The sequence below is a fragment of the Colletotrichum graminicola genome (genome assembly GCF_000149035.1).
Source record: "Colletotrichum graminicola M1.001 genomic scaffold supercont1.48, whole genome shotgun sequence".
Classification (NCBI taxonomy): Eukaryota; Fungi; Ascomycota; class Sordariomycetes; order Glomerellales; family Glomerellaceae; genus Colletotrichum; species Colletotrichum graminicola.
In genome coordinates this window covers 41,121-65,915 of record NW_007361052.1, presented here as the reverse complement: position 1 = coordinate 65,915, position 24,795 = coordinate 41,121, and the positions used below count along the sequence as shown (strand labels likewise).

General features: G+C 56.3%; 7 protein-coding genes across 7 annotated transcripts; 5 read left to right on the top strand and 2 right to left on the bottom strand.

The window, feature by feature from the left end:
* Window positions 1–860: 860 nt before the first annotated feature.
* GLRG_09360 (fungal specific transcription factor domain-containing protein) lies at window positions 861–3,226 on the top strand (the record flags this gene model as incomplete). The annotated part of the gene is made up of 3 exons (XM_008100045.1): window positions 861–945; window positions 1,041–2,103; window positions 2,176–3,226. The coding sequence occupies 3 exons, from the start codon at window positions 861–863 to the stop codon at window positions 3,224–3,226; spliced, it is 2,199 nt and encodes a 732-aa protein (XP_008098236.1).
* Window positions 3,227–4,570: 1,344 nt separating this feature from the next.
* GLRG_09359 (LSM domain-containing protein) lies at window positions 4,571–5,093 on the top strand (the record flags this gene model as incomplete). Its single annotated transcript, XM_008100044.1, has 3 exons — window positions 4,571–4,618; window positions 4,690–4,750; window positions 4,855–5,093. The coding sequence occupies 3 exons, from the start codon at window positions 4,571–4,573 to the stop codon at window positions 5,091–5,093; spliced, it is 348 nt and encodes a 115-aa protein (XP_008098235.1).
* Window positions 5,094–5,957: 864 nt separating this feature from the next.
* Window positions 5,958–7,934, bottom strand: GLRG_09358 (uncharacterized protein; the record flags this gene model as incomplete). The annotated part of the gene is made up of 1 exon (XM_008100043.1): window positions 5,958–7,934. The coding sequence occupies one exon, from the start codon at window positions 7,932–7,934 to the stop codon at window positions 5,958–5,960; it is 1,977 nt and encodes a 658-aa protein (XP_008098234.1).
* Window positions 7,935–8,520: 586 nt separating this feature from the next.
* Window positions 8,521–9,111, top strand: GLRG_09357 (ubiquitin-conjugating enzyme; the record flags this gene model as incomplete). Its single annotated transcript, XM_008100042.1, has 2 exons — window positions 8,521–8,767; window positions 8,858–9,111. The coding sequence occupies 2 exons, from the start codon at window positions 8,521–8,523 to the stop codon at window positions 9,109–9,111; spliced, it is 501 nt and encodes a 166-aa protein (XP_008098233.1).
* A 376-nt stretch (window positions 9,112–9,487) lies between these two features.
* Window positions 9,488–12,295, bottom strand: GLRG_09356 (UBA/TS-N domain-containing protein; the record flags this gene model as incomplete). Its single annotated transcript, XM_008100041.1, has 2 exons — window positions 9,488–9,589; window positions 9,674–12,295. The coding sequence occupies 2 exons, from the start codon at window positions 12,293–12,295 to the stop codon at window positions 9,488–9,490; spliced, it is 2,724 nt and encodes a 907-aa protein (XP_008098232.1).
* A 7,174-nt stretch (window positions 12,296–19,469) lies between these two features.
* Window positions 19,470–21,093, top strand: GLRG_09355 (uncharacterized protein; the record flags this gene model as incomplete). The annotated part of the gene is made up of 3 exons (XM_008100040.1): window positions 19,470–19,638; window positions 19,751–19,910; window positions 19,965–21,093. The coding sequence occupies 3 exons, from the start codon at window positions 19,470–19,472 to the stop codon at window positions 21,091–21,093; spliced, it is 1,458 nt and encodes a 485-aa protein (XP_008098231.1).
* Window positions 21,094–22,506: 1,413 nt separating this feature from the next.
* On the top strand, window positions 22,507–24,291 carry GLRG_09354 (alpha-galactosidase; the record flags this gene model as incomplete). Its single annotated transcript, XM_008100039.1, has 4 exons — window positions 22,507–22,945; window positions 23,089–23,172; window positions 23,347–23,494; window positions 23,562–24,291. The coding sequence occupies 4 exons, from the start codon at window positions 22,507–22,509 to the stop codon at window positions 24,289–24,291; spliced, it is 1,401 nt and encodes a 466-aa protein (XP_008098230.1).
* Between the last annotated feature and the right edge of the window lie 504 nt (window positions 24,292–24,795).

Below are 24,795 nucleotides of genomic sequence, written 5' to 3'. Positions count from 1 at the left end.
TGGAAAGCATTCTGAACAAATCTCCGGGTTAGATATGGACGAAACACATACTGGCGATAGCTTGGTGGCATCTACCAAAATATCTTCCTTCTCAGAATAGGATGAAACGTCCGAAGTGTCACCGCTCTTCTTCTCTATGTCTGTCATTGTTTCGCTTTTGATAAGAACGTTATTGTCGCTTGTAACCACGTCGGAATGCTGATGCGTTGTTTCCATTGGATATGTGTTGTTCAAGGGTTATTGCTTTGGGATATGCCGTGCTTGGTATTGTAAAGCCTTGCTCAAGAACTGATAGCAAAAAGTTGTTCTTCACTAGCAGGCTCCTCTATATATATGTATGTCGGTTTCTATTCTATTTCTTCTTCTCTTGCTTTTCTTTTTTTTCTTTTGAGATAACATGCCTACACCACATGTCAAAAATTTCTAGATGCTTGAATCATTTACGCATCTGGTTCCATATTAGTCTGCACTCGAAGTGCCGTCGTCTGCAGCAGACCAAATACTCGCATTGTTCTTTTGCTACTATTGGCCGAGTTGACCGAAGGCGCCGTACACTAATGCCGCAGCTCGGGAATGTTTGCAATTTCCGAGAAATATTGTGTTTATGTAAGCTTGCAGTTTTGGGCAAGCTGGCTCTGATTGGTCATGATTGCCGACATCGCTTGTGATAACTCCCCCATAACTTCCGAGCTTTTGTAGTCCACCCTAACTTCCGGCTTACACGACACTTTGTGCATCTCCCCATCAGCCACAGAGTCCTGTCGAAATCGCACGACAGACAAGGGCTCCTCTGTAATCGGCGGTGAAGTTCGTTTCGGAAATTAAAAGCCGAAATCGTAACTCGTAATCAGACCGTAGCCATGTCAGCTGCAGGGCGCAACAGGGCGTCATCGGCGTCATCAGCGTCATTGACGCCGCGCCTTGCGCCGAAGAAAGGGAGAACCAGTATGGCCCCCAACACGTTGCTTTGCGCGCCATGTTCCCTCATCTTACCTTGTAATTCTTTTCTGACCTACTATCTCTCCTATCATAAATTTCAGACGGAAGAGCATGCGTCAACTGTCATCACCGGAAAGTTCGTTGTGACGTTTTGATAAAGGGCACACCATGTTCAAAGTGCGAGGCAAACGACATCCCCGATTGCCGGCTTTTTGAGAAGAAGAAAACCAGGTCTTCTTCAGCAAGGGCCTCCAATAGCCCTAATGTTCCGCTGCAACCTCGAATATCAGACGGCGCTCGGTCTACGACGACACCTACTGCTTCCGACGCGGCCAGCCCCTGGATAAATGCCGCCGGGGACTCGGGCGGTGTGCCAACATCAACAGCCGACTCCGCAGCGCAATCTCACTACGCCATCGAACTCGCAACGCGTAACCTGGCTGATTTCCTCGATCAAGAAGAGACAGAAAGCCAAGAGATACTGCCCAGCGGCCGTCTGTATTTCATCGGTACTGAGTTCTCCAACCTTAACTACCTAGTCCGTCAGCGGACTCATAGACCCGATCAAAATGTGCTACATTTTGGAAGCCATCCTCTAGCCCCGAGAATGTCTTCAGTCCCCCCTGAGGCGCTAGATCTACCTACCAAGGAGCTTGCGGACGACCTTGTTGAGGCGTACTTCGTTCACGTCAACCGAGGCTTTCCCATTGTCAACGAAAGCCAGTTCATGAAGAAGTACAATAACGTTGATAGCGGCTCAGATACCATAAGATCCAGGCCGCTATCTCTGCTACTGCTGAACTCGATCCTGCTCGTCGGAGCGCATGTTCTGTCTCCCCAGCGGGAGGATGTCAAGGCGCTGAAGCCTATTTTCTTCAAGCGGGCGAAAGCTCTGTTTGACTGTCGCTTCGAGCAACACCGCGAAACATATTTACAGGCCGCCCTTCTGCTGACTTGGCAGTGTGATGACCTTGAAGACGTTGTTTCAAACTCGTGGTACTGGGTGGGATGCGCGGTTCGGACGGCCTTTGGGATGGGCATACACCGTGATGCAACACCGTCTTGCTTGAATATTATGGACAAGCTTTTGTGGACGAGGCTATGGTGGACTCTGTATCAGTTCGATGTGTTGGTTTCTATGTCCCATGGGCGACCGCAGGCCATGTAAGTCTTCTCTTGAGCCGGGATACTATAACACCCTCCTCTATACAGATGTACTAAATTTAAGGCCTGCAGTAATCTGGATGATTCCGATGTACCGATGATTGCAGAGCACCATTTAACGGATACGCCGGAAACCGAAACCGCGTTTGTTATTCATCACACTCGCCTATGCATCATATTCTCCGAAGCGATGAGGAAGCGAGTCTCCTTGAGGTCTACGGCAGAGGACCGCGCCAAAGCAACGAGGGAAGCAGACACAGCCCTTGCTGAACTGGTGACGAATCTGCCGGACAGTCTTCAACTCTCTCAGAGCGGGCCGGACATATGGCAGGCAATCTTCCATCTCACCTACAACAACTTCCTCATCCTGCTCCATAGACCATCGCCCCGCCCAGTCCCGGACCAGTCTACAGCAGAAGCGGGAACCGACCTAAGCATCTGCTCGGATGCCGCAGCCACTGTTAGTTCCATCTTTGAGTTTCTACGCAAAAGGAACATGCTTTCCGGGCTATGGCTCCCCAGCATCCACGTGCTCTTCACAGCTCTGGTACACACGTCGACTCAGATGCACTCGAGCAACCCAATCGTGGCGGCAAAATCCAAGAGGCACTCTGAATCCATGATTCAAACCTTGCATTCACTGAAAAGCCAGTGGCTCTACGCACGGAGTCTCTTGAACCTATTCGAACCACGGCATTTGCGAGGACGCGGCCATTCCCAGACGAACCGCCCCAGTGGTTTGGGTCACGATGTAAGCATTGGAACAGATGAAGCCGCACGCCAAAACGGCAACTCCAGCGCTTCAAGATCCCCGGATGTGTTCCGATACGGGAACGGTAACCCTTCTGGCTCATTATCGACGGCGGGTAGACGCCCGCTTAGCTCGGAACCCACGTGTTTGGTCCACTCAACGCCCAACCAAGGGTTTTCGAGGAGCCAGGAAGCGCAGTATATGGGCACACTCGCAGGGGACGAGTCACAAGCTGGCCAATTCTATGAAGCTGGCTTTGTGGGAGACGAATTGAGCCTCGGTGACGTGGACAATATGGGCATGCTTCCACTTCCATCAGCGTTGGAGTTCTTATTGGCGGGTGGCGATAACAACTTTGATTTTTATAGCTAAGAGGCCTGGTGTATGATGGGCGGCAGGCAACCACGTCCCTAGTGCCTTAAGAGAATAATATAGAACTATCATGAGACGTAAGACCTTATCCGGAGCAAAACGTGGACATTTTCAGTTCACATCGCGACCTTGTTCATTGAAGCCTATGCTTGCGACCTAGTTGACATTGAATTAAGCAATCGCAATACCTTATTTGGCCCAGAAAGATCAGACTCATTTATAACCCGATAACAATGACAACAAATTGTCAACCTCCATCTCGGTTATTGAAGCATCGCTCTTGGTCTCGATCGGAACCCGGATCTGATCGGCCCCCGGCACCCCATCTGTCAAGTGGAAATACATTGCTAGAATGCGTTGTAAATCCAGAATCCGTTTACCGTGGAGAGTAGTTTTAATATCATCACAGTCCCAGGGCCATAACCTGACCAGCTGTGGAGCGAGAGTTTGGAGTTTTGAAATCAGATGGCATTGTGTAAGATAATTGCTTGGTTAACAACCAACTAGACGAAAAGGTCTAGTCTTGCTTCCTCTAATGTTAGAGGAACAAGACAGAAGCGTGCTTAAGTACTCTAGGTCTCTATTTCCTTACACATTGCTGCATTAGTAACGCCCACACCACCCCTCGTCCGAGCTCTCGGCAGGGTTGGGAATAAGTAACTTTAAGTAATTATTTTCAAAAAAATACTTACTTAAGTATACTTAGGCCTATAAGATACTTACTTAAGTATACTTAGGCCTATAAGATACTTACTTAAGTTTACTTAAGCCTAGAAGGTACTTACTTAAGTATACTTAAGTAAGTAAGTCTTAAGTATACTTAAGTACTTGCTTACATAAGAAAAGTATAAAGAATAAGGTATATTATAGGCTAAGATAGCCTACTACCTAGGTCACGTGACCTATTATATAACTAGAGACTAAAAGTACTAACTTTATCTTTATTACTTTACTAAGAAATCCTTTAGAAATATTATCTAATAAGTATTTAAGTATACTTAAGAATTACTTAAGTATATTTAAGTATTTGCTCTAGAAAATTTTACGTACTTATACTTAGTAAGTATTTTTAACCCTAGACTTATACTTACCTACTGAAGTATACTTGTACTTTTACTTATACTTAAGTATTTTTTCCTAACCCTGCCTCTCGGTGACTTATCCCCATAATCCTAGGTGAGGCCGATCCACAAAAGAAACGACGTACCTTCCCGGCGCGGAAAAACGCAAACCTCCAGCTACTACCGCTGCCCTTCACTTTTCCATTATCCCAAATACACCCGACCCGCGATCGCGACAACCCCACGACAGCTTTAGACCGAACACCCCTCCAGAACCGCAAACATGACGTCCACGATCGGTATCCCAATCAAGCTCCTCAACGAGGCCCAGGTACATTCAATTTCCCTTCCCTATCCCATTGCTTGGCCGCCAAGTAGAAGCTAACCCACATGCGCGCGCAGGGCCACATCGTCACCCTCGAGATCACCTCCGGCCAAACTTACCGCGGCAAGCTCCTCGAAGGTACGATCCCTCTCCTCTTTCTTCCTTGATCTGCCCTCCAATCCTCTGATTGCAGTTCATCCCCTACACACAACATCGCCCAAGCTAACAGCTCCTGCCCACAGCCGAAGACAACATGAACGTCCAGCTCAAGGACATCACCGTCACCGCCCGCGACGGCCGCGTCTCCCACCTCGACCAGGTCTACATCCGCGGCTCCCACGTGCGCTTCTTCATCGTCCCGGACATGCTCCGCAACGCGCCCATGTTCCGCTCACGCAACGTCCGCGGCCGCGGCGTCGGCATGGCCCGCGGTCGCGCCACCGTCAGCAGGGCCCGCGCCAGTGGCCGCGGTGGTCGCTAAGGCCCCCTTCTACCGTTCCCTCTTTGTCGGCTCGGACGTGAGATGCGCTTTGCGCGAGGACACACGCACATACGAGAAGCGGCTACACGAGAGAGACAAGCCACACGACAAATATTCTATTTCAATTTATCGCGAGCCAGACGGGGCAGGAAAGATCGCGCGCGCGCGCATGTCATACGGATTCTTATCACTACGAGGAGAGAGAGAGAGAGGGAGAGAGAGAGAGAGAGAGAGGGAGAGAGAGAGAGAGAGAGAGAGAGAGAGAGGGGACAGAAAGCTGTGGGTTCTCTAATTGGGGAGAGGGTAGGATGGGTTTCATGACCGGAGCTTCCAGCAAATAGCTCCTGGGAAAGATAAAAAGTTCCTTGGCGTTTAAACGGTTTTCTCGAGAGTTCTGGGAAGTTCCCAAACAAAAAACAAACAAACGCGGCATGGACGAGAAGAGACCAGAAGGGAGGCAATGATAACCGAACCCGGGCGATTTCGCAGCAAAAATATGTCCAACACAACGTACAGCATGGCGGTCGCTAGGGTATGGCCTCACTTTTCACACTCACACACGATGCAGACCGAGCTCGGGTCGGGCGGGACTAGCTGACATCGGTAGGCAAATGGGAGGCAAGAGAGACAAGAAACCGCAAATAGAATACAGACGCCTCTTCTCGGCGCCCCAATTTTCCCATGAGCCCCCCTTTTTTGAGTGTGTTGTCTTGGTATCGAATGTCGTGCGTGTATGAATGTCTATGATGACATCCTCTTTTATACATTATACAGATTGATGGTACAACGTGACGTGACGTGACGTGACGAGAGGAACCCAACATCTTCTCCCTCGCCCCCCCCCCCCCCCCCGTTCTTATTTTTCTACTTCAAGCGCTTCAGCGCGTCCTCGGCCTTCTCCACGAGCTCCCTGGCCTTGCGTAGTTCTTCGGCGCCCTCGACGGGGGTGCCCTCGCGCGACTGGTCCAGCGCGTCAGCGACGCTCTGCTCGACGCCCCTGACAGCCTTGCGGCCCTCCTCGCGCACCTCGCCCTCCCAGTAGGCCCGCGCCGTCTCCCACTTGGTCTGCAGCCTGCGCAGGCTCCACATGACGCCCAGGGCCGCGACGGCGCCCGCCTCGTAGACCGACGAGGCGTACTGCGATACATACAGGAGTCCAGCCAGCGCGCTCGTCAGGGCCGAGGTGCTCGATGCTTGCAGCACGAGCTTCTGCGCGAGGGCCTGCAGGGCGGGAACAGTCTCCTCGTGAAGGTAGCGGCGCGTGAAGGAGATGTGCGTCGGCCACTTTGGCCTTTGCGTCACGGCCTTAGCGGCCGTGCTGGATTCCGGCAGCGACATCTGCAGCTCGGACGTCGGCTGGGCGTACGCGGGCGGTTCCGCGGCGGCGGCGGCAGCGCCAGATTCGGCGATGCGGCCGGCGAGGTAGATGAGCTCCCGCTCCGCGCCGGGGAGGAAACGCTGGCTGAGCATTTCCGTCGTGAGCACGCCCACGTCGTCGACCCTCCAGAACAGCTTCCACCATCCCAGTTTGCGCCACCTTGTGCCCGCGAAGGCGAGGTCGAGCTGTTGCTGGAGTTCCTCGTGCGCAAACTGCGACCACTGCGCCAGCCTCTCGTTCATGACGGCCAGACCGGACGACGAGGCCTCGGTCGACAAACGTCCGGACAGCAAGCGCGTCTCCTCAGCTTCAATCTCGGCCAGGGTGTTGCGCAGCAGGGACGCGATGAGCAGACGCACCGCCGGCTTGGTGACCTGGCCCTCGTCATTTTGTACGCCGGACTTGAGCCATTGGATAACAGCCGGCACGTTGCTCTTGAACCAGGAGCGCTCGTACTCCATTGCGTTACCTATGTTCTGGCGGATGAGCTCGAGGCCCTTGGTGCCGACCGAAACATCAATCGGCTGGAACGTGACGTGCGCATCCTTCTCCACGGGGTACCCTGGCAGGTCGACGGCGGCGAGCACCGTATCGCAGTACTCGGCCAGCGGCAGCGACGCCACCGACGCCGCGCCCATAACCCCCTCGGAGACCACCAAAGCCTTGTGCACCGGTGTCGTAATGGGCGTGTACCGCCCCGTGTTGGAAGGTATATCCACCGTGGGCACCAGGACGGACTCCTCCATGTCCTGCGACTGCGCCGTCTCACCCGGGGCCGCGACAAAGGGGTTCACTTCCATCAGCAGAAGCTCTATGCCGTGCCCATTGAGCGTGGGGGACGACACGTCCAGCTCGTGCAGTAGGTTAGTCTTGGAGATGTTGACGGTTGGCGCGGGCTCCCCGCGCGACTGGCCGTCGTGCTCGCTGCCGATGCGCACGACGAGCGGGTGCGCGGTGTCGTGACGGGCCAGCTCCCCCTCCCAGCCGGCCTCGTCGCTCAGAGGGTCGGCGAGGATGAGACGCAGCAGGTCCTTGGCCGCCCTACCCGGCTCCGCGGCGTTGGCGAGGGCGAGGACGGCGACGCGGACGGCTTCTTGGCCGGGGTCCTGACGCAGGTTTTGGAGCGCGAGCTGCAGGCGGGAGAGGTTGACGTGGTTCACAGCGTGCTTCTGCAGCTCCAGCAGCGTGTCGATGAGCTCGGCGCGGGGGTTCGCGGGCGGCGCGGCCATGGGCGGCGCGGCGTCGGTGGACTGGAAGCGGCGTTGTCTCCATGCTTTTCTATTGGCGGCGTGAGCGCGTCTGACGGTGGTTCTTGAGGGAGCCGTAGGTGTCGACAATGAGCAAAACAAGCAGACGGCGGCGCGTGAGGGAGGGTTGGGATGTTGCTTTGCTAGGGACAGCGACGACGACGTCGACGCCGCCGCACGGCCGGCCATTGGCCTCAGTTGGAGTCGTGGAGGCATTGTGTAGGAGGCAAGGGAGTGTTGGGTGTTTGGCGGGGAAGGGGTTTGCGTCCCCTTGTTCGGCTCTCGACGGAGGAAGAAAGATTCACGAGAGGAAAAAAAAAAGTACGTGATATGTTGACCCGGAATGGTCGATGACGGGTGAGGTCGGCAGATGGACAGAGCTCCCAAAAATGCTTCGGTGCCACACCCCCGACCCAAGCTCCGATTTCACCTGCACCACCTGGCGGGCAAAACCTCGGCGAATTAGCTTCCGCTGTACGTAGTGTCACCCCCCACCCCCGCCATCCTCTATGACCACTGTCGACCATCACTGACACCATCACTGACCACCGCTGTCCACCGCTGTCCACCGCTGTCCACCGACGCACCGACATCAGCACAAGACGCAAGCTGTCCGAGTCTAACGGTGTGTCAACATCCGCCCATCCGAACAACCACCTTCCACCCTTCACATCCCTCGACCTTACACACCACTACTCCCTCTTCTTTAAAACCTCCGTCCCCCCACCCCCCCGAACCACCTTCAGCTCGATAGAACGAACCTCCCCCCGGCTCCGGCTTCGAACCTCAACCAGCGCGCGCCATGGCCCAGTCCACCGCCCACCGCCGTCTCCTCCAGGAGTACCGCGCCCTGACGAACAACCCGCCCGAGGGCATCACCGCCGGCCCCGTCTCCGAGGACGACCTCCTGCACTGGGAGGCGCTGATCCAGGGCCCCGAGGGCACCCCCTTCGAGGGCGGCGTCTTCCCCGCCGAGCTCAAGTTCCCCAAGGACTACCCCCTCGCCCCGCCCACCATGAAGTTCCTCGTCGACATTTGGCACCCCAACAGTAAGCACACTCACTCACCCTCAAAAAAACACAACGTGGGCCCTACGGACAAAAGAAGAAGAAAAGAAACTGGCTGACTCCAATCCGCAGTCTACCCCAGCGGCCTCGTCTGCATCTCCATCCTCCACCCGCCCGGCGACGACCCCAACCACTACGAGCACGCCTCGGAGCGCTGGTCCCCCATCCAGTCCGTCGAGAAGATCCTCATCTCCGTCATGAGCATGCTCGCCGAGCCCAACGACGAGAGCCCCGCCAACGTCGAGGCCGCCAAGATGTGGCGCGAGTGCCGCGCCGATTACGAGCACAAGGTCCGCGACGGCGTCCGGCGGTCTCTGGGTCTGTAGAGAGGAGGGGAGGCGAGCGGGTAAAGACCCGGATGTGACTAAGAACGCAGTGTAAGGAACCGGTGGTGGTGTTGGTTGCGTCTTCCACATGGAAAGAAAAGGGCGCAGGAGGAACTGCGCCGATTGATCTGTAGACCGGCTCGCAGGGAAGGAGGTGGGAAAGATACAGTCAGAGCGACTCGCATAGCACGGCGTTTGGGGGGAATCGAATATCGCTTCATTTCATTGACTTTTATTCGGATGTTTTAAGTCCACAGTCCAAAGTAGTCATCTGTTTCTCTTTGCTTTCTCGCTCGTCCCATGAACCCCCCGTTCGGTTCCTGTGACTAAAGGAGCCGCCTCATAGCCCCCCCCCCCCCGCCCCAAATGAGATCCATTACAGCCCGTTCTCCGCCTTGAACTTGTCCCAGCTCTCGTTCAGCGTCGCAAAGACGGTCGCCGCGATGAGCCTCACCTCCGTGCTGGCGTCTTGGGGAAGCTATCGACCAATTGTATTAGTACAATGAACCACGGAACATTTGGCTGCTGTTCTGGGGTGGGGGGTGGTAGGAGAAAACGTTACCTTGTCCGGGTGGCACTTGGCAATGGCCTTCATGTAGTGGATCTTGACCTTGTTGGCCATCACAAGCTCGTGCAACCCGACCTTCTTCCACCCGCTGCCCTCCCAGAGAACCTGGTCCAGGCTGCCGATCAGGGCCCGCAGGTTGTCCCGCTTGCCGTCCCGCCAGGCCGCGATTCGCGCGTCCACCTTCTCCGACAGCGCAAACTTCTCATCGTCCTCCTGCGCCGCCGCCTGGTTCTGCTTGCGCAGGCGCTCGACAGCCTCGGAGTTCTTCGCCGGCGTCGCCGCAGCCGGCTTCGATCGAGGAGCAGAAGCGGCGGCGGCGCGTCTGGGCTTCGGCTTCGGCTTCGGCGCAAGTGCATTCTGGCAGCGCTGACGGCCGGAGATGGCCGTGGGGCCGCCCACGCCGTTCTTCACGCACGTCGACCACACGGCGTGCGCGTCGCCCCAGCGCTCCATCTGTTCGAGCGCCTCGGCCTTGCGGCTCAGCGCCTTGCCGTACAGGTCCCGCATGTCGCGGCGTTCTTCACCGCCGTTGTCGCCCACGACGGTCACCTGCTCGTCCTGGCCGCCCGTCGGGCCAATGATCGTTAGCGCGGCATCGGCGTCCTCGACCGCCTGCTTGGGCTCTCCGGTCTTAAGGGCCGTCAGCGCGCGGTTCGTAAGAATGACGATGGCGAGCGGGTGTGATGGCGGCACGGCGGCAAGAGAAGACGAATAGGACGAGTGGGCGGCGCCGTAGTCTCCCCGCTTGAATTGGGCGGTACCCTCGAGACGGTGTTTTGTAGATTGCTGTATCGCTGCCGGTGTGATTGGAGGGATTTGACGAGCAGGGCGAGGTGCCGGTTTGGGTGTCGGCGGGGAAGGGCGCCTAGCAGCGGGCTGGGCAGGCCGAGACGGCTGTGAGGGCTGGGGTGGACGCTGCGGGAGTGACTGAGCCGGCATGGGGGTTTGAGAAGAGCCGAAGAGCAGGTCGGGCTCGTCCTGCTGCGGCGGTGGCGCTTCCGGCTGGGGGGTGGCCTTCTTTCTTCTGTGAGGGCTTACATAGGACACGGCATTGTCATCCGTCATCGCCAGCTTGGTTGCGCGAGTCTTCGAGTCTGGCAGTGCTGGGCCGCCCTGTTGCTGCCATTTCGGCACTGGAGTTCCCCTGCCGCTGGAAGGGCCCGGCACGGTATGCGGTTGGTCCCGCGATGCCGTCCTCCGTGGCGGATCTGGTCGCCGTGACTGCGACGACTGTCCCGCCTTCCTTGGCGGCCGACCTCCAGACTCCAGCATCAAGGCCTCGTCCGTCGCTTCTGCCGCCCTCCTCTCGGGCTGGGCCCGGTCGAGCTGAGCCGAGCGCATCCACTTGGGCTGGTTGGGATCCCCCTCCGGCTGGTTGAATTCTGCGACTGCCTGCTGGACCTGCTTCTTGCCCGTCTTCCATAGAGAGTTGGCAGTCTTGAAGAGGCTATTGCCGACGGCGGCCGCGGTCTTTGAGAGGTCCGGGTCGCCGCTTGCTGGGGATCTCGTGTCCGCTCTCCGCTGGCTGTCGTAACTGCTACCGTCTTCCCGTCCTCGTCTCTGCGTAGCAGTAGCGGGATTCTTGCCTTGTGCCTTTGCCTTGGCTTGCCGATGCGCATCATCCAGAAGCCAGTTGGCAGCCGCTTGCACGTTCAGACCCGCCCCGCTCTCTGTCAAGCCACGTCGAGCGTTCTCGGGGGTGAAACCGTAGTCGACAAGCTGGGCAACAGCGCGGTCGAACTCGGCCATCTCGCCCCTGGGGGCCGGCCCCTCGTCTTCGGAGCTGGAGTCGGACGCCTCGATCGGCTTCCCGGGCTCGGGCCGCTGGAGGGGCTGTACTGGGGTAGGTTGTTTGCGCCTGACCTCCTCGACAGGGCGGGCCAAGTCACCGAGAAAGTCGTCATCGTCGTTGGTCGGCGGAGGCGGTGCCGGAGACGCAGTCTTGGGCTTCAGCTGGTTCAGACCAAACGGATCATCATCATCCCCGAATCCACCACTGTTGGCGGGGCCGGGCTGCTGGCTCCACGCGCTCGGGTTGCTGAGGTCCAGGCCAGGCGTACTCGCAGGCACAGGGCTCTTCTGGGGCGGCGGTGGGTAGAAGCTTGCGTTGTCGACTTTTGTATCGGAGTTGAACGCGGCGAAGAGGTCGTCGTCGTCACTGGCCTTCTTGCCGGTAGAAGAACCGGGGGACAAGACACCCGGAGACGCAGTCCGCGATACGGAGCCCGATCCGAGAGTGTCCAAGAAGCCACCGCCAAACTGCGCCTGCGCTTGTTTTCTCTTCTCTTCCTCCTTCTTCTTCTTCTCCGCCTCCAGGCGTTGCTGCTGCTCCAGCAGAGTGAGCTTCGATGTGGGTTTTGCCGCAGCGCCGGCGCCGAAGCTGAGGAGGTTGCTGAAGCTGTCGGCGGCAGGCTTCGCAGCCGGGGGGTTTGCCGCAAGGTGTCCAGAGCCCTGGGCAGACAACGGCGTATTGCGACCGGAGGGGAATGGAGATGGTGTCGAATTGGTCGGCCGCACTGAACCAAAGTAGTTGGCGCCCGAGGGGTTCATGGGCGGGGGCTTGTTGTTCGGCTGGTTGGCCGATGACGACCAGTTCAGTCCCGAGAGGTCATCCATTCTTTGAGCACTGGGGAGCGTTCAGGGTGCAATCTTCATTTCATCAGCTCCGTGAGGGTCGTGAGGGTCTCAAATATGGCTCAATGCATCGTTTTCGGTTTGTTCTGAATTCCACCCGTCGCTTGCCTCCTGGATCGGTTTGGCTGATTGCGGTGTCGTGTGGCCAGAAGGTGGCATGTGGCGCAGCTGTGGCTGAAGCTAGGGAAACAGTGGCTGGCTGCCTGACGTGATATCTGGCTGATGCCTGACAGCAGTCGGCCACGTCTTCCAAGGCACCAATTCTCTATCATCATTAGTTCTTTCGGCTTCATCCGCGAACTAAAGGACACACAGCCCAAAGTTGCGTATAGTCATTTCACGGATGGCGCCGAAAGAGAGAAGGAAGGAAGGAGAAGAAAAAAAGGGTACTAGCACTTCGTCTCTGGGCGTTTGGGGCTCATCGGTGTCGTCACATCTCGAATTTCAACAAGCATCGCTCAGCCCGATGGGCTTGAATGCTTATGTTTCGCGGGGCGCTTTGTACACAATGAAGCCATTGTCGTTCGCTATTTTATTCTACGGACACGCGGTTCGGTGAGCTCAAGTCCAAGCCACAATAGGCAATACTATGTGCGGCGGGGTTATATCTGCTGGTGAATTCCAGTCAACTATCATCATGGCATTCCAACCAGAAACCCCCGCATGCGTCCTGAGCTCTTCCAGGCTTGTCTTGTCTCTGGGTTTTAGTCATCTCTTCTTCCCTCAAATGTGTTGTCTGCCACCTCGACGCAACAAGAATTCAGACACCAGTAGAGGAGAATCAACGTTTGTGAGAGGCATCGGCAAACATTCTCAAGTCAGTCGCCCGGCTCGGCACCACGGAAGCATGATACATCGCTTATGAAGGCAACGGTTTCTACTCGGCTTGGTAATTGCCGCAGACCAGCAGCTGGAGACGCCTCGTTCTAGATACTGCGACATGGGTTCTGCTACCGCAGAGTAGCCAAGGGAGGGAGTCAGGGGGTAAGCGCGTGCACCTCAATCACTTGGAGCCCCTGGGTCACAGATCTACCGCCACGGCTCTTTCGGCCGGATGAGCCCCGCCTAAAGCTGCATCGTTCAAAGAAGCCTGGTTTGGGTGACGGGTGATCCTGGCTTTGCGCATGAAATAACCATCTTAGCTGGTGATGGTTGGCTCTAGGGCTAGATGATTGAATGGTCTAGGCGCACGAAACTCTTGGATCTTGTAGATGGACGTCGTAGGTCAGATTCCAACATACGTTCGTCGTGTGCGACAAATGGCGAGGGCCACCGACACCGTGGAGGTAATCACCACGTGATGATTGTGTTGTAAGTTTCGGTGTTGCCGGTATTTCTCAAACGCGGTAGCTGGGCAAACAGGCCCGCGGCCATACCGTAGGGCTCGGTGCCGCGTGTAAGTGTCGCCTGAGGGCTGCAAGGATAACTGCGATCGTTTCCGAATCCGATAAACAATGGTTCCAAGCCTGCTAGTAAGAGTTTGCCTGTTGATACCAGGCTCATAAGAAACATGCTTATTTAGGGTCAGTTCAGGAGCAGCGCAGGTTCTTTGCGAAGCCAGATGGCAGGACAATGCTTGGATGCATTGTGATTCCCTGGCACAACAGCTCTTGGCCATTGGCTTCGTTCCTGAACAAGTTCGGATGATTGGCGCATCGCCTCAATCAGCCAGATGCTGAAACTCGTGTAGAGGCGAGATGTCTAGGGTGTCACCTTGACGGGGGTGACCAAAGGAGACGGTAGAAAGGTTGAGCCAAACTGACACGTGCTGGGTGAAAGGTATGAGATAAGCTAATACCCCACCATAAGCATGATTTGTATACCTAGGTACTCTTGCTCTTATTTTAATCCGCGGCTGAGCCCTCGCACGCTGTTTGGGGTGCATCGGGAGCCGTGCGCCGTGCATCAGAATCTCGAAGCCAACATATTCCCGGCCTTGGTGATGACGATGTTCACGTCCTTGACTCGTAAACATTGGACGTGGACCGCGTTACCCACGACGGCTAGGGCATCGAGGAACACGGTGCTTGCTGCATATCGTAAGACATGCTCTTCGTCTAGGTAAGCAGACCCGTCCCACGACGGGGCAACACGGCGGGGTGGAACTGGTATGGCGGTCTGACGTTCAAGCGAAACAACTGCCGGCCGGTGCAGTGGGGGGGGGGTGAAAAGGAAAGCGTAGAGGGTCATCGTGTGGCCTAGCTGAGATGTTTGCTTCTCCTTGTGCGATTCTTCCTTTTGGCTGGTTCGGGGATCAAGGTGCATGAAGCACTGGCCACCGAGTCGCACGAGGGCGTCAAGTGGTAGGTAGCAGTTGCCTCGAGTAAGATGACGGGGAATTACGATGGGCGCAAAGGCGGTCAGCTGCGAGGCCGTGGTGTGAAGGAGGACCAACAATCTCACGATGGAGGCTCCTCGTTGAACGTACGAATAGCGCTTGACGAGAAGTTTACTGTATAGAGAAGCATGGATGGATGAATGCCTTTCTGGGAGGTAAGCGCCTGTCGTGCGCGGATCAGTGTTGGCAGAGGCATGTCTGCATGGTGCATCGCCCAATCACAGCAGCGAGATGGCACCGCGAAACCCAGCCGCATGCAACTCGAGCCTGTGGTAAGGCAGCTCGACGTTGTTGCAACACAGCTCGGAAGATTGGAGATGCCCCAAGCATAATCTCCTTGGTTCGGCGCAATGTCCGTGGAATTTGTCTCTCGTACTTGACTCTGCTGATCACCGCTGCTGGATACACATACACACACACATGTACACACACGATGGCGACGGTCAATGGATTGTGAGGACGGGTAGGGTAGGGTAGGGTGCGGCGGCCAGGAGAGACGAGGTGACACGGCGCATGAAGGCCTGGTAATTGCTTCTTCTAGTTGCGCATCTCTATATAGCAAAACAGGCTGCAGAATGAGTTGTATTGCGGTGGATGCCATTAAATTGATTTCGACGTCTGCAGTAAACAAGAGATGGCAGGATATCGGGCCACGACGATGCGGGGATGATGGGCGACTTGATTCGCCGGGTGAGATGCTCACAATGAAATCACAGGGTCCGACACGGCGCCGGCGCATGCGCTGCTTCCTTTTCTCCTTCTTTCCTACTGGTATCCGTACACTAGATTGCGCCTTCCCCTGGTTCGAAATGAAGTCACGTCCTTGTCGGAGCCGGCGGTTGCTAACAAGCCTGTGCCTGCCAATGCCTAACATTAGCGCAGATCCCAGCCGCCCACTCTGTGACCCCTCCGCCCCACAGTCAGGTCAGGCAGTTACTGTTTGTTCTATTGGTCCATATCTGGCAGCAAGGAGAGAAAAGGGGTGTGTGTCATTGGCTTTCGTGTCATTCTGTCCAATTAACATGGTGGGGGAGTTACAGGGCCCGAAGGTACGTACTTGCCCTGCCTGGTGTACCTTATTCAAAGTGAGATCGCCTCCTTCCTCTCCGACCTGTTCCTTCGAAAAAGGGGTCACGCGCCAACGGCCAACGGTATTACAATTCTATCTCCCTAGCGTATATAGGTAGGTACCCAGGTAGTGTATGCTACCTAGGTACCTACCTACGGATACTAATACCAAGTACCACACTGTCGAAGAAGGCAGGTACGGTACTTCCCTCTTCGTCCTTTGGTCCTTGTCACTTCTCCTTTTTCGGCGACCCACATCGGGGAAAGAACAGAACATCCTGGGAAAGGTCGTCATTGCCCGCAGATCCTCGGACAGAGTTTTGAAAGAAAACGAGAGAGAAGACAGAAGGGGCCTTGGTGATTGAGTGGCCTTGACTTGATCGACCCCGGTGTGGTGCTGTCACCAGTCAAGGTATCCATACAAAGTATTCCATCTTTGGTCAAGTGGCGGCCCCCAAAAGCCATCGGCCGGGGTGTGGATGGGGATGGATGGGAAATGCAGACCTTTGGTACCTGCATATCGCGTGTGTCACAACGACGCCACCCGCTGCATTTCTGTGCTTCTCTGGCTGTCTTGTGCGACGCTACGCCCCGAGATGCCACACTGTCCCTCGCATCTCCCGCCAGACCGTTGGTGCTAAATGCTTGGTGCCATGCATGATGATGTGGCGAAACGGGCTTGCTTTCTCATCTTATCTGCCCACCTACCCACCTCTATCGACCTACTCGACACAACCTCAACTCACGACATCTACTCACGAGGATGGTAGTCTCGGCTTTTGGCAAACGGCACCACCTGACTACTGCATCCAGCAGCAAAACGTCGCATCGCATCGCATCGCATCGTCACCCTCGTCCGGCCTTCATCTCATCTTCTGTCATTTCATCTCGCATGACCACTGCCGCCCGGCCCGACCTACACTAGCAAAGTGCTGCAATATGCAATGCCCGCGTTCCGATGCATCGGTGTCCAGTCGGCAAGACCTACATGCCTACGCTACTGGTATCCGTACTTGGTACCAAGTGTGTGTTTCCTCCGTTCCTCTGCCCCGTTTCTTCCTGGTCATTGCTTCATGCTTCTTTGCCTTTCGTCCGTTTCGCCTCTCTCGCTTGGCTCCTTGGCGTTCCTATCTCCTCCGCAATTCTGTGGTTCGGCTTGTCAGTCATCCTGTGCCCGCCGTCGTCTGGAATACAGCGGCACAACATTGTCGTTTGGCCGCGATGGATGGTCGAGCGGCCCGATGAGCGAGTGACATTCAATCACCAATAGGGCAGGGTGATGGGCCAAACGACGAGCCAAACGGCCCAAGTACTTTGTACCCCTCCCCACTCAGGGAAAACGGCACACAAAGTGTGGCTTGCGCCAATCTGTGCCTGGGGCGACCCCGTCAACCCGACCAGCGGGATCCTGGTCACCCTTCACGCTGGTCCGGCCCCTTGAAGCAGGATTTTAATCTATCTGAATCCACATCGGGAGCGATCCCTCCTACCTTCCTTCCACGCTGTTCGCCCGACCGCTAGCCTGGGATATGCCGATGGTGCATGCGAATGAAAAGGCGACCGGGGGGGTTACAGGACAACAAGATAGGTAGCCTAGTCGTGCAATTAGGTAGCCAAGGTAAGTGGTAAGACTCCGTGCATGTAGCAAACAAAGTCGCTACGTTACCACACACCTACATCCCCAGACGCACTTACTATGTATCTGTAGTTCCAGCGGCGGGCGGGGAGTTTCAAGTTTTGCGTTTCAACTCCAAGACTCACCTCGCGCCCTCTTCATCGGACGCCAGAGAAGCAACTCCTCTCTCTCTCTTTCTTCCTTTCCCTATCATACACTCACACACTCTGCCAGCACAGCCACTCGCCACCGACCTAGTCCCGGATGGACGGTGCCGTAACCCCCCTCCCCCCCGTGGGGCCTGAGCACTTGACCGACGACGCAGGCTCTTGAACACCAGACGAACACTAGCTAATACTCAATGTCGTGTGCTATATCCGTACACGTGCGATGTGCTAGGTATGTTATGTAAGTATCTTGCAGTAGATCCTGGCAGTCCCAAGCCCCTGGCAGAGACGACGAGTATCACCGTAGGTAGGTAGTCGTCTCTGAGGGTGGTGTACTGGTACTGTATGCTAGGAAAAGCAGAAATGCGCCATTTGTTCTCTTGCACCCATGCTCGCCTGTTCTCTTGTGTTCCTTGGCCCGACATCATCGCTCGGCGTCATTAATCCAAACGCAGTACGCATAAGGAGTGAGCAAAGCTAATCTCATCTCACTTGGCCCATCAGCCCGCCCCGTCCCCCGTTCGCTCTTGTCCCTCTCGGGTGACTAAAGGCGAAGATTAATGGGGATGAATCACGGGTAATGCTTGGACCCGGGTCGAGGAAGATAGAAGAGCGAGATACCCTGTCGTTTTCCCACAATTTTCCCATCTCTCTGGGAGGAACCAAATAGCGGCTTCTCGGTAAGGGCGCAAGTGAGGGCCATCACCCGCACACGCCGACTTGCCTGCGTGTACGGATACACTACCACGTACCCTATGCTTGCACTGCACTGCAAAGTGGGAGTCGGCAACACATCCATGCCGCCTTACACACCACGGCCCCCCCCCCCTCCCCACATCTCCTCCCCTCCCCTACCCTACGCCCCTTGAATCCCCCCCCGGCCCCCCATCCCACCACCAGGAATGCCATATCCTCCCGCCATGTCTCTCTCACTCTCTCCACCTGCCGCCCGATTCTCTCTTCCTCTTGAATGCCCTTCTTCTGCATCACTTTCATTCCAACCGCCCTCTTCTTCCCTCGTTTCTTCCCCTCCTTCGTCGCCTACAACGGGGTCTCTCGACTGTCTCTCTCTAGCTTTGTAACTCTCACACTCGCTCTTTCGTGGTCTCGACCATTTTCTGGTCCCTGATCTCAGCCATTCCTTTTTTCTCACAACCTCGACAAGAATCCAAGGATTTCTGATCCTTGCTGGACCCTACGCATTCCTTTCTCTCTTGGAACCTCTACGTTTGTGTGTGTTGACCGCATTCGCCTTCTTTTCTTGACTCGGATTTTTTGGGCAAAGACTCGACCGTTGGACGATCTCTATATCCCAAAAGGCTCGAGACTGGCTTTTCATTTTGCGGGCTTCGCTGCATCGGTTCTTCCAGCCAGCCTCCATCTTTCGTCATCGTCTTACACCACTGGCCGACATCATCGTATCGCAGCTCAACACAACTCCGTCCCATATCAAACACTCGACGTCAGCCTTCCTGAACGAGTTTGCTTTGCGTCAATACAAAAGGTTTTCCGAATTGTCAATTTGACTCAACCCGACTCACGAGTTACCATCGACGTATCCTGGACTCATACAATCGACACCATCGCCGACTCATTATCAACCCAAGCGACTGTGGAGACTTTACAGAGGTGTCTTTTTTGATATATCTGCCAACCCACTTCTTGGAATATCCCGAAATAGGAGGTTCGGTGAGCGGCCTCGCACCTGCCTGCTCTTTCCATAACCAACCCCCACCTTGATTTGGCACGTCAGCGCTTCGCTTAACTCATCGCTCCTGCCCTTCACTTCACGGCACCTGCTCTTTCAAACTATTGTTGTGAACCACAAGATCAAAGTCTTGGTTCTTTCATCTATCAAACGGCTTTGAAAAGCTTTCTCAAAACAAAACACCACCAGTCGCTCTCACTTGATACCCAGTCCTTGTATCCTTTCTTACCCTTTATACCCCAACTTGAACAGGCGCCAAGATGAAGTACTCTACTTCGAGCGTCATTGCCGCTGCCGGCTTCTTTGCTGTTGGCGTTGATGCCTTCTGGCGCATGGAGTGTCGAGCTCGTGTCGGTCTCGCTCGTGTTGACCCTCTCATGAACTTTGGAACTCCTGCTACTCATGTTCACGCCATTCACGGCTCCAATGGTATGCAATAATCACTGTCCCTCGCAACTGCCCATTTGCCTCAGAGCCCTTGTTGTTTCTGCTCACTTTGGCGTTTGTTGCGCATTTCTGCTCTTGTGACTAACATTACTAGGTTTCTCTCCCACTGCCAACTACGGTGACCTTGTTGCCGGCGACTGCACCTCCTGCGCCGTCACGCAGGATAGATCGGCCTACTGGCACCCTGCTCTTTACTTCCAGGACGCGAGCACTAATGAGTTTGAGCTGGTTGACCAAGTTGGCGGAATGCTTGCGTAAGCCTGACTCCCCTATGCTTTGTCTACTAGACTTGGTGTTAATTATCTCAGGTACTACCTTCTTAATGACCAGGATATCAAAGCATTCCCTGCAGGATTCCGCATGATTGCTGGGGATACCGACCGCCGCAATTACACTGCCGGAGATCCTTCCCAGCCCGACCCCCCGAAGTCGGCGTGGTCGACCCTTGGCCAGACCAAGCAGTCCGACCTTGAGCAGCGCGCCATCGGCTTCAACTGCCTCAACTACGCTAGAGCCCCCGAGGGGACCCTGTACCGCCACGCCCTTCCCGACAAGGCTTTTCTCGATGCCAACTGCGCAGACGGTGTCCGTTTCGAGATGATGTTCCCTTCTTGCTGGAACGGCAAGGACGTTGATTCGCCAGACCATAAGTCCCACATGGCATACCCCGACCTCGTCATGACCGGTACCTGCCCTGATGGATTCGAGACTTCGGTCCCCAACCTTTTGTACGAGGTCATCTGGGACACCGCCGCGTACAAAAGCCGTAACGGCCGCTTTGTCATCGCAAACGGTGATCTCCAGGGCTTCGGATACCACGCCGATTTCATGTCTGGTTGGGATGAAGACTTCCTTCAGTCGGCCGTTAACACCTGCACTAACCTCTCTGGCCGCATCGAGGACTGCCCCCTCTTCAACATTCAGTCCGATGACAAAGCAGCGCAGTGTCAAATGAAAGTCCCCAGCGTCCTATCTCTGGAGAATGTCACCGGCCCGGTCACGAGCCTGCCCGGCAACGTCATCATTACGGGCGACCCTTCCACCGAGGGCGGGCCTGCACCCGTCATTCCCTCCCCTAGTTCGTCTTCTTCAGCTCCCGCTGCTCCCCCGGCTCTCAGCTACAAGCCGGGCAAGACCGCCTCCGCCAACCCTGTGCCCGGTGAAGTCTTGAAGGCCATGCCTACGTCTGCGTCTACTCCGGTCCCGATCATCCAGGAAGTCACGCCCACTCCTACCAGTTCCCCGCAGCCGAGCATGTCTTTTGCGTCCATCCAGACGATCACCAACGGCAATGTCGTGTCTGTCATCTACTGGGAAGAGGACGTTGTGTACGTGACCATGTACGACGACATCACCTCAACCACAACGGTTACGCCGACTCCGACGCCCGTGCTGCGCGCTAAGCGTCACCTTCATCAGCACCGTCACCACTTGTAGATGACGAGAATTCTTGTTCTTTTACTCCCATTTCTCGGAGTTGATCACTCGATTGGCATAGTTGAACAAAAAAATGGGGGGGAAAACAACAAGCTGGGGTCGCGGAATTCGTTTGTACAGGGCACACATCGGGATGTGGCGTCCTATTTCTTTTATCCTACGGGATCCTGACCCAGGAAACGATTTGGCTTCGCATTGGTTCTCTCACATCTTGTTCAAGGACACTGCTGATGTTGTCTGGACATTCTGAGAGCAGACACGCTTTTTTCTGGAGGTAGCTAGTAAGTTCCGGGTATGATACGGCCCGTTTTCATGAGTTTTATGGTGAACATCAAGCGGCAAATCATCATGTTGTGTTGGCTCTTGTCTATTGTCGGTTTTATCGAGTGAGGCGTGGTCGGAGAGGGGGTTGTATTTACTTCGTGTTGACTACGTCCATATTGTAGGCGTTGTAGGTTTGGCTTTGAGAGATACCTATTGTTGTAACGCTTCTGTCACCGCCAGTTTCATCGCCATCCCACCCGTTCTCCCGATGCTATCCTGTTGTCAGTCTATTGAAATCCGAGTCTTGAGGCTGCTATTCCAGCCATGCACGATCCCAAGTTGCCTATTTTTCTGACATGTCCTGAACAATGGCAGCTACTTCCACCATGATTCCCTCTCTGGAAACCAACACAATGTTGTCCCCATTCTCTCGTTCCCTTATACTTGACCATCCGGAAAATTGGTGTTGTTAGAACAAGCTTCTATATTCCGCCACCCCCTTCCGTCGAACGGTGTGCAATGTGTTAGTGGACATATAGAGCGAATGCGGATGAAATCATCCCCCCCCCCCCCCCCTGCTGCCACACTGGTTGACCTGCATGCATGCATTTTTTTCTTCTTTTTTCGAATGCTCGAATCACACGGCCCCATTCCCGACTCTCCATGGACGCGGCCACTTCCAGCCCCGACATATCAAGCCCGCACCCTCTCTATCTCGGGCGGCGATCCTCGGCGCACCCCGGGGACAGCACCCTTCATGGTGTTGCATTTCTCCAGACTGGAGGAAGATCGGAGCGCCCCTCACTTGGGCTCTTGCGCGAGTGAGCTGCTTACGGGAGGTGGCGCGTTGGTTGGCTGTCCCAAACCCTCTGTGGCTATCCGCCCGCACTCCTGGAGTCAGCGACGGTCCTGTTGAGCTGGGGTAGGTTGCATTTCATCTTTTTAGACTCGATGCTACCCAGAAACTGGTCATCTAGTGGAGTGGGGTGAGTTGATCGGCGGATTCGTGGTTGAGGACCACATTGGCATATAAATTTATATATTCGTACAAGCGCCCATCGTCTACATGGACCTCCTCAGGTTCTGTATCTGTCTATACAATCGGCTCGCCCTTGTCCTCAGCAGACGAGAAGGGAAGAAAGCCCAAAAATGGCCGCGATAGCCAGGACAATCTCCAAGCACCCGCCAGCAACCCCCGGACCTGTCGACCTTTTCGCGATGCGGCCCGCCTTCTCGTCCGCCTCCCTTGCGGGCCTCGTTCTGTCCGCCACGGCTGCGGCGCTCGTGAGCCGCGACTGCGCGACGGGGCCCCTGCCCGCGCTGGGGTGGAACTCGTGGAACGAGTACGGCTGCGACATCAACGCGACGGTGTTCCTGGACGCCGCGCGGCGCATGGTGGACTACGGCCTGCGGGACCTGGGCTACGAGTACGTCAACATCGACGACTGCTGGAGCGACAAGGCGCTGCGGCGGGACGCCGTCACCAGGGAGATCGTCGTCGACGGGGCCAAGTTCCCGCGCGGGATCAAGCACACTGTGGACCAGATCCGCGCTATGGGGCTCAAGGTCGGCATCTACAGCGACGCGGGTGAGTTCGAACCGTCTCGCGTCAGTAATGTGTGTGTGTGTGTGAAGGTTGATGGTGGAGATCGGGTCAAGGGCGCAGGGAGAAGGAACGCCGGGAAGTCTAGTGTTTGGTTCTGTAACGATACTCTGACACATTCATCACAGGGACGTCTACCTGCGGCGGTTATGAGGGTTCGTTAGGTTATGAGGAGATTGATGCCGCCACGTTCGCGAAATGGGGTATTGACTGTGAGTTCTTCACCGTTGGGTTTGCGGTCCCGCCCCTTGCACCAGGTATCACTCATCCCTTAAGCTCACCTCATCCCTTGCGTCCGGATATCTGCCCCCCCGCCCAGTCTTCACCCACCTGTGCCCGGTGGTGCGATTATTACAAACAACACACATAACTCACATTGTTAACAGACCTCAAGTACGGCAACTGCAACGTCCCCGAGGCGTGGTTCGACGACTGGAAGTACGTCCCCGAGCTCTGGCTCGGCGGGCCCCCAAACGAGAACCAGGACAACGGCCAACCGCTCAACTCCAAGACGGGCAAGCCCGCGCCCGCCGGGTACGACTGATCGTCGTCGCGGACGGCGGAGCGGTACCGCCTCATGCGGGACGCGCTCCTCGCGCAGGACCGCTCGATCCAGTACTCCCTCTGCGCATGGGGCCACGCGCACGTCGAGGCCTGGGGCAACGAGACGGGCCACAGCTGGCGCATGTGGGGGGACATCTACCCGGCGTGGGACGGCCTGCACCAAGGGTCATGGGAGGCTGATGCCGATCCTGAACCACGCGGCGTTCTGGGGCGCAGGGAGCGGCGCCGGTTTCTGGGGCCGCGGCGACTGGGACATGCTCGAGGTCGGCAACGGCGGGCTGACGCTCGAGGAGAACCGGAGCCACTTCGCCTTCTGGGCGGCGCTCAAGAGCCCGCTCATCATCGGCACGCGGCTCGACGGGATCCGGCCCGAGGTGCTCGCGATCCTGGCCAACCGGGAGCTCGTGCGGTTCAACCAGGACGCCGTGTTCGGCGGCGCCGCGCGGCCGTACAAGTGGGGCGCCAACCCGGACGGGGCGTGGAACGCGACGCACCCGGCCGAGTTCTGGTCCGGCGCGTCCGTCGAGGGGACGCACGTGTTCGTGCTCAACACGCTTGCGGGCGCGGCGGCCAAGACGGTCGCGTTCCGAGACGTGCCCGGGCTGCTGGAGGCAGGCCGGCGACGGCGGTACGTCGTGCACGACATGTGGACGGCAGAGGATGTCGGCGTGTTCGAGGACGAGTACACGGTTGAGCTGGCGGGCCACGACACAGCGGCGTTGCGGATCAACGAGGTCAGGTGTGTCGAGAGGCCGGCGCGCACGTGAGAATGGTTTCTCACTCTCACTCGTTCCCTATTTTTCTCACTCCACCGGGGAAGGGTCCAGGAGGGAAAGGGAGACGGAGTGTGTGTATGGCGCGCGGGGAGATTTTATCGGCTCCTTGATGCAAGGGAGAAGAATGCAATTCGATAGTTTGTTCTTTGAGCCACGATGAAGGAAGCTTTAATGAACCGCATCAGACCCTCTCCCCCCCTCCCCCCCCCCCCCCCCCCCCCCCCCCTCCCGCCTCTCCCCGTCTGTAGGAAATAGGAACGCATATAGTCTCAGGCCGGTAAAGGTGAAGACAAGACGAGGTGGCATACATTGTTAGGCGCTTCCTGCCCCCCCTACCGCTGCCTGGCCAGCAACGCGGTATCATCTCGTATTTGATGAAAGGCCCGCCCAACCCACGCATGGCCGCATACCAAAGCACCGCGCGCCTCCCCCACCCTATTCGTGAGGCTATTCGCAAGCAAACCCAAGCGTGTCCGCCACACTGCGCCAAGCCCG